The sequence below is a fragment of the Mesocricetus auratus genome, unplaced genomic scaffold (assembly GCF_017639785.1).
Source record: "Mesocricetus auratus isolate SY011 unplaced genomic scaffold, BCM_Maur_2.0 Super-Scaffold_100009, whole genome shotgun sequence".
Lineage (NCBI taxonomy): Eukaryota > Metazoa > Chordata > Mammalia > Rodentia > Cricetidae > Mesocricetus > Mesocricetus auratus.
Genome location: NW_024429193.1, coordinates 36,177,555 through 36,193,905, shown reverse-complemented (window position 1 = coordinate 36,193,905; position 16,351 = coordinate 36,177,555). Strand labels below are relative to the sequence as shown.

General features: G+C 35.5%; 1 protein-coding gene across 1 annotated transcript in view; it reads right to left on the bottom strand.

Moving 5' to 3' along the window:
* Nucleotides 1–16,351, bottom strand: part of Abcd3 (ATP binding cassette subfamily D member 3) — a 56,098-nt gene that overhangs the window by 23,135 nt on the left and 16,612 nt on the right. Inside the window, exons 3-8 of the mRNA XM_005077128.4 lie at nucleotides 10,599–10,697; nucleotides 9,686–9,774; nucleotides 4,859–4,928; nucleotides 3,202–3,299; nucleotides 2,753–2,876; nucleotides 1,233–1,289 (exon numbers count right to left, since the gene is read on the bottom strand). Of these exons, the coding sequence (XP_005077185.1) occupies nucleotides 1,233–1,289; nucleotides 2,753–2,876; nucleotides 3,202–3,299; nucleotides 4,859–4,928; nucleotides 9,686–9,774; nucleotides 10,599–10,697 (537 nt within the window). The remainder of the gene's footprint in view (nucleotides 1–1,232; nucleotides 1,290–2,752; nucleotides 2,877–3,201; nucleotides 3,300–4,858; nucleotides 4,929–9,685; nucleotides 9,775–10,598; nucleotides 10,698–16,351) is intronic.

Below are 16,351 nucleotides of genomic sequence, written 5' to 3'. Positions count from 1 at the left end.
TTCAAAACAGTTAAACATCAGCTCCAACTCTGCCAGGAACTAAATACTTCCCTGAAACTTCCATTAGTGGGCGTTTCTCACTTCATTATAATTGCCTGAATTACTACTTCTTTAAACATTGTAATTTTCCTTCTGCAAAAACTGACTCACCTTTTATGGGTAGTACAATGTATATGGATGCATGTACCAAGATTTTTCAAAATTGTACCTGACTGATTCAACACACTTCAATAAAAACAGCAAATGAGTGGAGGTGTTGTGCTTTTAAAATTCTGATGCAGAATTGTACATATCAATATGAAAAAGTACAAGAAAATATAAATTACAGTATAGAGACTAGACACATTAGGTCTGATCACTCTTATGGGGCAGTCAGCTATAGATGATTAAAATCTGAATCACAAGACAGTAAAGAGAAAAGCAGGTAATTCAAATAACAGGAAAGCAATAAAAATCACCAGGAAAATTATTAATCAACCACAAAAATGAATTAAAAGACACATATTCATTAATCCATAAAACTAACTCAGTTACATGGTTTGCTGCAAATTCATAACAAACACTAAAATAATTATTCAAGTTAGACATCAATGAGACTAAGAAAAAAAGACTTTTGTCACCACAAATATCATAGACAAGAAGATAAGGCTCAAGGACTAGTCAATCATTTGTCATTAAAAACACTTCTGAAATGAGTATTTCATTCTGAGTATATTACTGATCTTATTCTAACTTTTTATTAAAATGATTTGCTGTCAAATCTCTCTTCAGACATTACTCTGGAACAATAAGTACGTGTGAGATCAATGTATGTAATGTGTGTTTAAATATTTCTAGCTGTTACTGCCAGAAAAAAATTAACTAATTTTAAAAATATTAAAAAGCCTAATTATGATACTTTGAAGTCTCCAGTGTAGTGTTATTTTACATAACTAGGTCATGTTAGTTATAATGTGAATATGTTCCCAAGTTTAAATTTTTTTTTCTTAGACCTTCACGATGATCACAATATAGTACTGTAGATTTTACAACATAGAACAGGGTAGCAAGATGGCTCAGTGGGCAGACACTTTCTGTCAAGGCTGAGTTCAATCCCTGGGACCCTACATGGAGAAGAAGAATAAAACTCCTACAAGTTGTCCTGTGACCTCCTCGTGTGTGTGTGTGTGTGTGTGTGTGTGTGTGTGTGTGTGTCCACATGAATACAAATGAAAGAATAAAAGTGGACTCACCTGAGCTCCAATTGCACTTGTTAACTTGAAAATATACAAAACTATATCTAAAAATGGCTGTAAAATAAACATTAGAACATACAGAATTAGATCTCTTGAAATGGAGATATCTCAGAATAATAGCTACTGACCATCAAATGGGAGAGTTATCTTCATCACTAAGATAAGCTCTATTAGGATAATTACCTATTAGTAACAGTAATATAAAGACATTAAACAAAATTGTTTGTGTTATAATTCCAAATCTGTTATGCATTTTTCTGGTTTTGGTACAATTTCATCTGTAAAATGCAAGTGTCTTTCTTCTGTCATGCTGTTTGAGACTATTACTTTATTACAACAATCATATAAATGAAATAATCAAGTGAGTCTATGGAGCTTATCTGATAACACAGTGCTCCAATTTCTATACATTAAGGTACTACTACTCCCTGAGAACTAATTCAACCAGTATTCTGACAGTAGCGTGCACTTTAATCTTTTCCAAGGAACCCAAATTGTCTTAATTAATTGAAGTCTAATACATGAGTACTAATACAAATGGCCTGTTTTATGAATTGGCTCATACAAAGATGAATCTTTCCATTTCTCTCTGTCTTGCATATTATTAAGAAACTTAAAAATTCAACTCAAATATATGTAAAGGTTACTGGCCAAAAATAATATCAAATTTAAGTCAGGAATTAAATTGATGTTTAAAACAGAGAATACACTATAACGCATAGAAACGGTATAATTAATTTCAGATACTATAAACTACAAATTTTCTCAAGTGCCAAGAAGAAAGAGTATGTAATACTCATGTATGGTCTCTACAAAATCAGTTTCACAGATCTATTTATAATACTGAAGAGAGGTGTTAGGGAAATGACTCTGGATAAATTGCTGACCATGAAAACCTGACATCTAAGTCCTGCTCCAGAACACCATAGCACAAACATCTTTAATCCCAGGATGCCCCTCTCTGGAGATGAGAAACAGACAGAAGACTCACCAGAAGCTTGTGGGCTAGCTAGCTCAAACACAACAATGAACAGCAAGAGAGACACTGTTGCAACACAGTGAAGGCAAGAACACCCAAAGTTGTCCTCTGACCCTGCACATGCACGCGTGACACCTGCACACACATGAACACACACACACACTTTCTTCACATAGGATGATATTGAAAAGGAGAAGCAGGAAGTCTTGTCTCATTTTATGCATGTATAATTTGAATATAAACTGAAAACTTAATCTGTAACAAGTGCTAGAAGTAAGCAAGGAGACCCCTTGGCTGAAATCAGCCCACGAAATTTTTATAAAACTTTTGTAAGACACTAATTTCAACTCTAAGTCAAATATGTCACAAAAATAAGATTCTTAAATTTATATAATTAAAAACAATTACAGTTATTCTAATTTTCTTTTAAAGGAATTATTTATATGCTAATCCCATCCACACAATCAATTCCATATAAATCTGCTTAGATTCAAAATCAACATACCTAACAAAAATTTTTTTAAGTAGGTAAACTTACCTTACTAAGATTTGAATACAGATCAACTACACTGTTACAAAACTTCTCTACATCTTGTGTAAGCAGCTGGTCTGGATTTGCTATTCTGTTATCCAGGTTGCCCATTTTATAATAGGTGAAAGCTCTGGAACAGCAATTAAAAAGTGATTTCAAAACAAGTGATCCCGGAAACCATGCATTTATATCATAACACCCACTGCATTCTAGACACCCTAAGAACTGTCCTAACTTATGTCAGCCATGGGGAAGCAAGCACCGAGAAGGGTGATTTGGGGAATAACAGGAGAACTGGGACTAGAACCCCATCACTGACCGGTCACTCTTCCCAGTGTGCCCCTAGTCTAAGAGACATTTTCTTGAAAAACAATCCAGTAAACAAGAGAAACGTCTGCTATCATAAATATCACTGTCCAATCTAAATATTTTAAAATATTTTCTGTTTCACTTACTGAAGATACTCCTCATAGAGGTATCTAGTGAGCCTTACTCGGAAGCACAGTTTGAGCTCATTCAATCCATACTTCAAGAAGTTATTAACCAGTGAGATCTAAAATAAGCAGGCAAGCATTAGTGGTTTTGCTTCAACTTCTACTTACTAAATTGCAATTTATTTCACTATCAGTTTCTGTATCTACAAGTTCTGATTTTCATACCTCACAGGTCATACTGTAATTCAGTTCTGTTTTGTTTAGGTTTTATAAAATGCAAAATTAAGCTAAGGTAAGCCATGTGCATTTATTTAATTACCATATGTAGATTCTTACTGGGAGCTTAATTTAAAAATACCATTATGAGATCTTCTCTGGATAATAAAGCATGCAAATCTTCCCAATTTCTACCTGATAGAAACTTTACAAGTTCAAACTTACATTTCTACTTTCTGGCCCACTAGCAACAGTACAACTTAGACAGTAGGTTTTAGTCACACTCCATGTCTTTGTTTTTAAAGTGGGAGGGTTTTGTTTTGTTTTGTTTTGTTTTTCATGATTTTCAAGACAGGGTTTCTCTGTGTAACAGTCCCGGCTGTCCTGGAACTCACTTAGTAGACCAGGCTGGCCTTGAACTCACTGAGATCCACCTGCTTCTGTCTCCCAAGTGCTGGAATTAAAGGTGTGCACTGCCGTCGCCACCACTACCACCCAGACAAAGTGTGAGTTTTATATACTACGTTCCAGATTATTCTAGAACCACTACACTAATCTATCCCACCATTAAATCAATCCTTCCACAGTTCTGTTTAAATGCACCTTATTAAAAATGGTCCCATATAGTGCTTCCAACCTTTGATAGCTGTTACCTATCTTAATTTTTTAATTGAAAAGATTTAAAAATTATGCATGCTATCCTCAAGTATTAAACTAGAATTGAATTAGATTTCACAAGCAAGCTTCTCTTTTCTCCTCCCAAATCTGGACATTAAAAGTCTTACAGGGACAAGAAAATAAAACTAAAAATCAAGGTAAGAAAATCATTTGGGCTTTAAGCTAAACAAATTTCTAAGTAAATTCAGATAATAAAATCCAGTTTAACAGTTGCAACTGTTTATAGTTTCAATCAATAGCTCCTGGATGACTGCTAATCTTACTCCCAATTTCACAAGCTAGAAATGTTTTCAGTTGTCCCAAGTGGGAGAGTGGTGCTATTGCCATTTAACAGAGTGTGGTTAAACACTGAAGAAACCCTGATCAGGAGAGAGTTGAAAAGGAAAGAGGGACAGAGAAAGGAAAGGAGGGAAAGGGGAGGGGAAGGGAACAGAGGGGAGGGGAGGGGAGAAGAGAGGAGGAGAGGGGAGAAGAGAGGAGGAGAGGGAGGGACAGGGAGGGAGAGGGAGAGAACAACCAGAAAACAGAGAAAGAAAAACAGCACACATGTATATATGTGTGTGTGTTATACACACACTAATATAAATAAAATAAAATCAAATAAAAATTTAAAAATTTCAATTAAAGTTTAAAGGCTTACACTGAAACACTAGATCATAAATTACAAAAATTTAACGCAAAATTAGAATGTAGTATCACAAATCTGTAAGTGAGAAAGTACAAATTCAAGATGTAATGAGGTGTAAAGTCCTCTCAGATAAGAGTCCTAAGGAAGTGCACTTACAAGAGGCATGGCAGCGATGAAGTTGAATAAGTATCTCTTGAAATCTTTACTGCTACGACCAATGATGCCACTGCAAACCACCACATGCAATGTATTAGTTGCAAAAGAAGCCAAATGTAACACTAGAAAACGGAGATCTCTAAAGTCATTCTTGAGAATTTCTACTGAATCATTAAGTTATAAGAAGAAAAAAAAAGAAGTCTTAGAAACATGTTTGCAAATTCTGTAACATTTTAACAGCTTGTTTGAACTTGACTCTGCAGATGATAAAATGAAGTAAAAAAACGGTAACTATGGCTACAGAAGTACTCAAGGTAAGAACCGTAGAACCTGTGCTTAGTATGTACAAGATTCTAGGTTACATCATCCTGGAATTCTGGGATATTACAGATAAACCAAAGTAGTATTTGCTTGTTTTAAATATTTTAGCATTCTTGATTCTAAATGGAATGAACTAATGACAACAGAAAGACTAAGAGGGTCTATCTCAGTCAGCTTGAAAGGGATGAGGAAAGTAGTGTAGGCTTTGTGGGTCAAAGTTCTTGTTGCTTAATGCTTCCACTAATGGGATGTAAGTAACCTAAGACTGAGGCTGAGTGTGGCAGCTCACACCTTTAATCCCAGCACTCAGAAGCAGGCAGATCTCTGAGTTTTAGGCCAGCCTGGTCTACATAAAGGAATCCAGGCCAGCAAGGGCTACATACTGAGACCCTGTCTCTTTTTTTAAAATCCCGGTACTGGCTGACACATGAGAGAAGCATTAGAATCGGTCTGTAAAAGCTTCAGGTCCCTTGACACAGTTAACAAAATCAGCTCCTCTTATGGTCTCATTTATGTATTTATCTGCTTTTAAAATACATATTAAGAACCTGAAAAAAGGGTTCTACTACATTATTTAAGAGACTGAAAGCCAGGGCTGGAGAGATGCCTCAGCCATAAAGAATATTCGTTCTTCTCGCTGAGAACCTGGGCTTCATTCCCAGCACACACACAGCAGCTCACAACTGTCTGTAACTCTTCTAGTCTCTGTGGGCACTAGGCATGCATATGGTGCACACACATTCATGCAGGAATCCCATATACATAAAATAAAAATAAATCCTAATGGAGTTTGAAAGCCATTATGATAGGGGTATACTATGCACATGTATTTACTAAAGAGATATAATGTGTGTTCACAGAACTTTCTCTTCAGAGAATTCTTATTAATATTCCCAAATGTGATTGTATAATTTTTTGAGAAACACAGCAGTAAATAATTTGCTTAGCTCTCCCAAATACATGACTGGTATATGACAAGAAAATAATTTATTTTTTATGAGGGAGTAGGTAAATAAATTTGTGAAAATCTGGATTAAACAAAGCTATCAAACATCTTTACAAAAGATCTCAAAGATTTTAATATATAAAAATCTAAAAGGGATTTGGAGCATGCTCTATTTCTTGACAAAACTTTTAGGAAATGTTACTTTATACTAATGGAAAAAATTTTTTCTATAATTCTTGAAGAGAAAGAAATATTGGTCTTTTTAAAAGATGAAGTAGAAGAAAATATGGAACAGTACCAATGCATGGTTTATAGCAATAGTTTTACTTGAAATATGAAGCAATTAGGACAGTGCAGAAAGCTTCTAAGTTTCAGTTAAATTTGATTCAAACTACAGAAAACCACAGTGCTTTAGTGCTGCCCAAGCTGTGAAGCACTTGAAACCATATCTAACATTTTGGTACAGGGCATGCCATCGTTGTTGAGCACTGTTTACCAATGGAGTAGCTGCTATAAATTTAAAAAATGGTTCCTTGAATAAAGCCACACTTCTGCTTATTATTCCACTGCAAAAGAAAAATAATTAACAACAAGTAATCTAGTCACTTTTACTTCCAAAGATGTAAGGACATTTATGAAAGACTATTTGGTACCTTTAAAATAATGCTTACAACGAAATAGATGAAAATAAATACATCTTTATGGTGGGATAAAGCAGTCACAGTGAAGAAGGATCTTCCTCCACTTTCCACCTTAAAAATGTCTGGTCTGTTACAATTTGCCCATTCTACACACTTTTTGAGCATTATTAACAAATAAGTCTTAAATATAAAAGAGAATAAAATGCAGCACATTAATAACACTAACAAAGCTCCTGGAAACTCTAAACCTACTTAGAAGAGCCAAAATGGAAAAGACAAATAAATTAGTTCACAGTGTAACTTTAATACCAAGACAAAAAAGTGCTAATTTTCAAATAAAACTGTCCTGCAATGTTTAAACTAAACAACTAATGTTTTATGTAACCACTGTCAAAGCCCCATATGTCACTGAAGCTCAGGAAGTGTGCGCAGAGGCTACTGAAACCTCAAAGCCCACTCTCAGTGAAAAGTTATTAACCTTTTCATTTTATGTTAGATAGGGTCTTGTAATAGAGTGCAAGCTGGCCCCAAATTTGCAGTCCTCCTGCCTCAGTTGCCTTAGAACTGGGATTACAGGTGTATGTCACTACACCCAACTCATAAAGAATTGTTTTCAACAAAACAAAGCTTCAAGAAAACTTGTAGAAAAGAATTTTTAGTTTTACAATTAAAATGTAAAACTTGCTACACAATAGGCTGACTAACAGACTTATAAAGTGTCTCATGTCCATCATCAGCAATTAAATTATATACTACCTACTCTCAGCAATGCATTTTCCATGTTAGTATGTTTATTTGTGAAAAATGTAATAATTGGAGAGACACTTAAAATTATCAGAGAAAAATATAAAATTTTACAAATCATATGGAAGGTTAGAAATGTCTTCTGTGTATTTATCATACTAAGGCCTCAAACTACTTGGACGTTCAGCTTATATAAACAGCATGACCAAAAATATTATTGCATGTGCAACACATGCACACCCTACAGACAACGTTCAACAGGAACCACATGACCGATAAGCCTTAATTGTTTTTTAAAGCCTTCACTCTTAACTGTGAATTCATAGCCATGAGTCAACAACTGCTTGAAAAAATTCTCTAACATAAACAAGGACCATTAAGGACAGAGAAATAATACTTGGAACTAAGTGGCAAAACAAGCAAGACAACTAAGAAAAAAAAGGTGATAGCTTCAGAATTGAAAAAATATCCTTAATTGAAAATATGACTACATAAAAATGAGGATTCCCTACAAAAGATGCTCTTGGAAATAAAATTATATCAAAGATTCTTTGGGAAATAAGTGTGGAGACATTTTCTAGCTAATATAATTAAAGTGTCAGACACGATAGGTAGTTTTCAACTCTTGCTGTAAATTAGAATCACCTGGATATCTCAAACAGTGACAGCTAGTTAAACTGGAACTCCTGAGTGAGGCCTAGCAACTCAAGATGGTACTAATGATTCTACATCTGCAGCCAAGTTGACACCTAGAAGCCACAGAGTGACACTTTCAAAGTCTGATGACAAATGATTTTCAATTTGAGTGCATAAACACAACTCAATCATCGACTGAGTGTGAGCATAGAAGACATTTTCAGAAACACAAGGTCTCAAAATTTTACTTTCCTTGGCCCTTTCTCAGAAAAATACTGTGTCTACCAAAATGAGAAAGCAAAGAGGGAAAATAACAATAAAAGATTCAGGCACACAGAAAAATACAGAGGCATGGGGTGGGGTGAAAACGGATGTAGAACTACATTGGCTAGTGTGCTGGGCAATAAATATTGTATTACATTAAGTGTACGGTGGAGATTTTACAGTACTGTGCAAACCCTTGTACTGAGTCACACAAAAACCTGTACTTAATAAATGGCAGGACAAACAAGATACTTTACAGAAAGAGCAATACCAAAGCACAGCCTGCAGCTTAGTTCCCAGCAATACACAGTATCATGTAACCAATAAATCCAGACAACCAAACACCGGAGATAAGCGAAAGTGGCTTCTCCCCTTTCAAAGAAGGGGACAAACACTCTAAATCCACACTATCTACAAAAAGAAATACGTATACGTTCAGGGAAATCCCTGTTGAATTTGAAAGTCTACATAATTTATGCATACATGTTTACAAAGGGCAAGCACACTCTTCACTTTCCTTCATAAATGAGTAGTAAAACATGGGCATAAAGCATGCTTCTTACAGATCAAGGATATAAATGAAAAACACTATTTTAAAAGATTTCAAAACTTTGGATATATTATCTAAAAAGTTACCTTAGATTATGTATTTTAATGCATATCTAATACACACTGCATACTACTAAAAAGAATTCCAATGAAAGTTTTCACATTGTCATTCATATAATAATAGAGTGCTGCAATTTGAGAGATCTCAACCGCCATTTTCAATATTAAATCCAAAATTTTCAATTGCAGTAATTAAGATATGTCTGAAATATAATAAAAACCATGGAAAAAAAGTTTAAAATCAGAAAAGTCTAAGATTTTTTTCCTATTAAAAAGAAAAGGTACACTCCATGATTCAGCAATTTGACACTTCCCTCCACATTATCTTATTAATTTTAGACACTAAATGCTTGCTTGCTCTTTTAAGCTTCAATAGCAGCACCTGCTACACTGCATTTTAAGTTTTGGCTTATTTGTCTGTCCTCCTTCACACGTTGTCAGGCTTGACACAGAATTCCCCTCTTCACTGGTACACACCCTACCATCGTGTACCACAGTGCCTGACGCACAGGAGGAACCCCAAAACTGTTTACAGTAAATGAGCAAACACACAACTAGATAGACTTAGTATATCTAGTTTTTAAATTTTGCTTATAAAGGCAATGCTTAAATACAAGGCAAACTACTATTTCACACACACAAGAAAAAACGTGAATGAACAAGTACCTTTCAATGAGTGTCCCATTTTGAATCATCCAAACATCACAGTATGTTCGAGATACCAGCATAACAGCAATAAGTATCAAGTAGCCTGTCTAAAATAAACCATGTAGAGTAAACTAAATGCATTTCAAAATGTGAAAAAATAATAACTTGGCCAAGTTTTGGTTTCAAATTTCAGAGTTTTATTCTAACATTTATATTATGTGTATTTTATCTATAATAAATTTTAAATAAAGCTTAAAAGGAACTTAAAATTATATACCACCAAAAGTCAATGGTAGAAACTAGACATGTATCACAATTATCTGACTTGGCAATTTGTGACTCTCTTATTTGCTTTTAATATACTACTTTAATAAAGAACACTGCTAATGGTTACTGTGTTAGCTAACAATTAACAGTACTGAAACTTAAAATTGTGTACAAGTTGACTAACAGGTTCAACAAAAAGTCTCTAACACTGTCAAGTTTTCTTAGGACTTTCAACTTGAGTGTTTAAGGCAAGTGTTATACACAAAAAGCAACAAATTCAGTCTGAGTTGTGTAACTAGGAGTGAGAGGGTGGGAAAGTCTAGACTATCAAAAGCAGTGGAGGCATGAGAAACACATTAAACAGGCCACAGGAAACAGGAGAGAATGAAGGCTAAGGTCAGGAAAAAAGATTAAAGCCACATGGAGCACGAAGGTGTGCTGACCCAGTAGACCATAATAATATAAAATTATCATATGCTTCTACTAGTTAAAACAGGTGTTAAAAATGATGAGCAGGGAATGGTTGCTAATTTAGAGACAAATTTAATAGTCGTCTTTACCTATACAGAAAATATCTTACCTGAATTGCTCTATGACTTACTGTTCTAAATACTTGTGAATATGAAAAGTTGAACATATAGTATTATAATTTCAGAAGACTTACCTCTTTACAAAATGTTCTAGGGACCATGATTTTCAGGATCTGTGAGAGCCTTGATAAAAACACTTTGTCCACCACAGCTCGCTCTTTCTTTCCTTCTTTCTACATTTAGAGAATAAAAAGACCATTTTAGGATGATAGCTGCCAACATAATGTACAATGAAGGCAGAACCACATTAAGATAGCTGCACCAAATGCAGTGATTACAGAACCACACTTGAGACAGCTGCAACAAATGCAAAATAATTACAGAACCACATTAAGATAGCTGCAACAAGTGCAAAATAATTACAGAACCACATTAAGATAGCTGCAACAAATGCAAAATAATTACAGAGGCACATTAAGATAGCTGCGACAAATGTGCAGCGATTACAGAAGCACATTTAAGAAAGCTGCGACAAATGTGATTACAGAGCCACACATAAGACAGTTGCATAGATGAGTATTAAGATGGACAGATGAATTCAGGGCTCACACTTGAGCAGCTCTCCATATTCAAACAGATTATAAGAAAACAGAATTACCTAAAAGGTGAAAAGAGAAATGAGGTGCGCTCTCTGAGAGAAGAGCATAACTGAATAAAATCAGTGGAAAAAAGCATGTCAAAGTCCTCCAGGGATAACGAAGTGATCGGTGTGGATGAAGCTCTGAGAGGTGCAGAGTAAGTAGTCAAGTATTTACTGACTTATTTCTTGTAGCAGTAGGTACTGAAACCAGAACCTCATGGTATGCATGTACCCTCCCACCACCATTGTCCTACAACCTAGCCTCCACTTCTTGATAAGTGAAACCTTTTTTTTAAAATCCTGTACATGATTTTCCATAATTTAAAGAAACTTCTGCTGGGCAGTGATGGTGCACAGCTTTAATCCCAGCACTTCAGGAATAGAGCTTGAGGCCAGCCTGATCTACAGACCAAGTTCCAGGACAACCATGACTATACAGAGAAACCCTGTCTAGAAAAACAAAAACAAACAACCCAACCAAACAAACAAACAAGAAAGAAAAAAGGAGGGATGGAGGGCAGAAGGGAGTTTGGGTTACCAGATTTATCACTTAATATTTCCAAAATGCAATATGCCAATTCCTAAGCTCTTTACCACATAAGAGGGATCATAAGACAAAAGTAAATTAAGAAGTAAGTAATTACAGACCAACTAGCCAGAGTCAAGAGAAAAAGAATAGTTTGGGCAGGGAGACACAGACAGATACCAGCATTTAAATTGGTAATGAGGACAAAGAAGGGTTAAAGAACAAGGGACAGTAAGCTTGAGTGTATGGACACATGGTGCTGGGAAAGATGAAGGTGGGCACTCTTAGCAGCAAGCCGCTGGAATAAAGGGAACACAAGAGAGAAGACAGGAGTGCCTACAAACAGAGCCTAAAGGACATAGAAGGATAAGAATTTGCTGTTGGGATGGAGATTTAAGATAAGATAATGGCTTTTCCCTTAGAGACTTGTTTTCAACAGTGCAAGAAAACATAAAGATAAACCATTTGTAAAGCTAAGGAGAAAATGGCATCTCCAGCTTTTGGTAGGGAGTATTTACTTTACTACCCTTAGACTGGGAGAACTGGAAAGAGAGACCCTGAAAACTACAAGCTACTCTAGAACACATCTCACTCAGCCCTTTCCAGATTTCCACAGTCACAACTCACTTGTTTAACTACTATGCTCTCAACAAACAAATGCCCATGATAGAGCAACTACTACTATTACACAAGCATCCATATAAATGTTTAAATTAAACTAATACCTAAATTACTACAAAATGAATAGCTTTAGTACTGAATTAAAACGATAAACTGTGGGCTGGAGATACTCTTCAGTAAAAAGTACTCATTGCTCTTGCAGAGGACCTAGGTTTGGTTTCTAGGATCCACACAATAGCTCACAATTATCCGTAATTCCAGTACCAGAAGATCCAATGCTCTATATTGACGTGTGTGGGCATCAAACACGCATGTGATACAAACACATGCATGAAGGCAAAACACATAAAATAAGTAAATAGACAGTAAATTAAAATTAGTTTTAAAAAAAATACACCCCTATCAGGCAGGAAGTACAGTTCAGAATTGTAGAACAGGAAAGGAAATCTCAGGCCAGCAGAGGGTAAAGGTACTTGCTATGCAAGTTAGCAACCTGAATTTGAGCCCCCAAATCCACATGAAGGTGGAAAATCAATCAACTCTAAAGCTGTCTTGGCATATACATACACAGACACACAGACACACACACCAGTTGTTATTCTAAAAGGGAAATCGGGAGACAATGTGTTTACAGGGTTAGACAGGACTAGGACTTCAGATTCAGATTTTATCTTTCAGAGGAAGCTATGGTGATCCTTAATGCTGTCAACATGATAAGGTAGGTCTAGAATCCGCTAGGAGACAAGCCTCTGGGTACATCTGCAATCAGGTTATGGGGGGGCAACGGGGGTGGACCCATCCTAACTGTGGGTGGCACCATTACATGGACTGAGTTCCTCAACTGAAGAAAAAGGAGAAAGTGAGCTGAGGCCTAGCACCTACCTGTGTGTTTCTGACTCCAGGTGCAGTGTGACTGACCAGTGCCTCAAAGTCATGCCACATGACTCTCTTTCTCTTTCTAGATAGACTGACTCACCCTCAAGACTGAGAGCCAAACCAAACTTGTACTTAAGTTGCATGTGTCTGGTATTTTGCCATAGTTCAATCTCAAACCACCTCTCGTGAATAACAGGCACAGTCTACTTCATTCGCACACAGCTGCATTCATTCATTCAACATTTTCTCCAGGCACTAATCCAAGCAATTGTGACCTATTAGTAAAAGGACAGACAAAACCCTACTCAGTCTATTAGTTGAGCTAGACCATTCTCTTGCAGCCAAACTTTGTAACTTCAACCTAAACCTTTTTTTATTTACTAAAACTAAGAAAATACAAAAAGTGAACAGAGCAGGCATTCCGTAACCACCATAAGTGAAATGACTACTTCCAAGTCATGCTTCTGTCCTCCACTTAAAGTCAATATGTACTTACAGAGCTACCTCAATATCCTCTTCCATTTCTAACTTGAACTTCAAGCAGAATTTTGAGTTAAAATGATCATCTACCTAGAGAAACTTAGAATACCTATTTCTAGCTGATCCCAAGAAATGATCTGTACAATGAAGGAGCTAAAAAAAATATGATGAGGGTAATATTGAAGCACTTGAAGAATAGTAGCTAAACTAACTAGTTTGCACAACTGAGAGAGGGAAAGACAAAGACAGGCAGACACAAGTTTAAGCCAGGTGTGGTGGTGCCTACTCCCAGCACTCAGGAAGTTTGCCGGCAATATAAATGAATAAAAAACTAAAAGCAGTGCCTAATTGGTTCTCACTGTGTAAAGTTATATAACACTGAGGCTTCACTATACACACACACACACACACACACACACACACACACACACACACACCCTTAGCCTATTTTTCAGTATTTAAAAAAATTATAACACTTTGGTGATATATTTAACATAGGAATCATAAAAAGAAAACAAAGCATTAGATAAAGATCATTTAAGAAGTAGGAGTAATACACTGCACAAAACTAGGAAAATAAAAGTAACATTCAGGAGGCAACAAAGTTAAGGAGCAATGAGAAGCTCCTAACTCATAGCCACCCAACTTAGAAGAGTGAATTATAAAACTGCAAATGATGTTTGAAACACTGAACTAAGAGGCATTTTGGTAAGGACTAAAGTATTCCTGCACATTGTTGTGAACATGTAAATGTAACAATTATACACCATTCACCAAAATATAAAATAATCCAGAAAATTTATTTTTAGGAATTTATGTTGTGGAATAATCATTTTGTACACTGTGAAGAGTTGTCACTCAGATTGGTTTAATAAAAAGCTGAATGGCCAATAGCTAGACAGGATTTTGGGAGGAGAGAGGACACTGGTGGTAAGAAGGGCAGAGACAAGGAGAAACCATCCAGGAATGAATTGGGACACACATGTAGAATGTAGATTAATAAAAATATGGGTTAATTTAATTTTAAGAGCTAATTAGAAACAAGCCTAAGCTACTGGCCATAGGAAGTCTCTATGTGATTATTTGGGAGCTGGCTGGTGGGACAGAGAAAGACTCCTACAAATTTAATTTCCAGATACCACTATGCATATATTCAGCAACATTTATGAGGAAAACAGCATAGTTTATATTGTAAAACTAAAAATAATATAAATGTACATCATTACTACTACACAAATTATAGTGACTTTACTATAAGAAGGGGAAGCAGCTCATAGTTACAACAGAACAAAAAGTTACAGAGCAGTTGCTCATAGAACAGAGAACTATCTGACAGTTGATCAAGTAGATCTTACATTGAGCATGATGATGCACACTTGTGATCCTGATACTCTGAGAGCCAAGGAGGAGGATCCCAAATTTAGGGCCAGCCTCAGCAACATAGTCAGTTTCAGATCAGCCTGGTCTACAGAGTAAGACTTTACTCAAAAACTGAACAAAAAAATTAAGTAGGTTCTATTGTTTTCAGCATGGATATATCTAAAAAGCATTACACAAGAAAAAAATGTTTTTTTCACTTCAAAAGTAAATTCATAAAACTCCTTAATATGTAAAATAATTCTTGTATATTGTTTGAAGGTATATATATATATATATATATATATACCCACACACTAATAAACATCCAGAAGAATGTTAAACACCAATCACAGCATAGTGTTAACTTCATACTGTGCATGACAGACATCAAGTTAAATGAATATTTTAAAATAAAATATACTGTACTATTTTCTAACTCCCTAATTAACAGCTTTACACATTAAATTTCATCTTATCAAAACTGTCTTAGTTATCCTCATCCTAAAGAGCTATATATAAAATTTCACTAAAAAATATTCTTAATTGTTTTCTCTCCTAAGTAACAGTCACTGTAGGAAAAATTTTAAATTCTGATCAGCAAAGTAAGAAATCTGTACCTGCCATCTGCAGTTCTCAACTGTTAATATTTGGGATGTTTCCTATCACACTTCATTCAGCACATCTGTGCACTTCCAAACAATTTGGCAATGCAGTGCTGTGGTGGTTTGAATGAAACTCGTCTAAACTAAGGGATTTGAACAGTTGGTAACTAGTTGGTGGTACTGTTTGGGGAAAGCTATTAAGTCTGCAGAGGGTGGAGCCTTGCTGGAGGAAGTAGTCATTGGAAGCAGGCTTTGAGAGTTTATAAACTCAACTCAATTCCAATTTGCTCTCTTTTGACTTCCTATTTGACAAAAACATTATCAGTTAGCTTCCTGTGCTGGCTACCTGCTGCTATGCCTTCTGGCCATTATGGACTCCCCTCTGGAACTATAAGCCTAAATAAACTTTTCCTACTATAATCATCTTGGTCATGGCTTTTTAGCACTGCAAAAAAAAAAAAAAGAAAGAAAGAAAAAGTAACTGATACAAGTATAAGTATTTCCACTACTACCAGTCACTTACCTAATTTAGATCTGCCTTGATTATACTATACAACCTACAAATAATTTACTTTATTTAATTTATGTTAACACAAAATTGTAAAACAAAAAAAAGGAGGGTGAAGGGGATGGGTGGATACAAAATAAGTGGAATCAAATTAGCTGTCCTAGAACTTAATATAATTTCAGACAGATAATTTAGATGTGAGAGATTATGAGGACAGAGTATCAGAAGACCAGACTTAGGTATATCCTGAGACCATATGAGACCATATCTCAAAC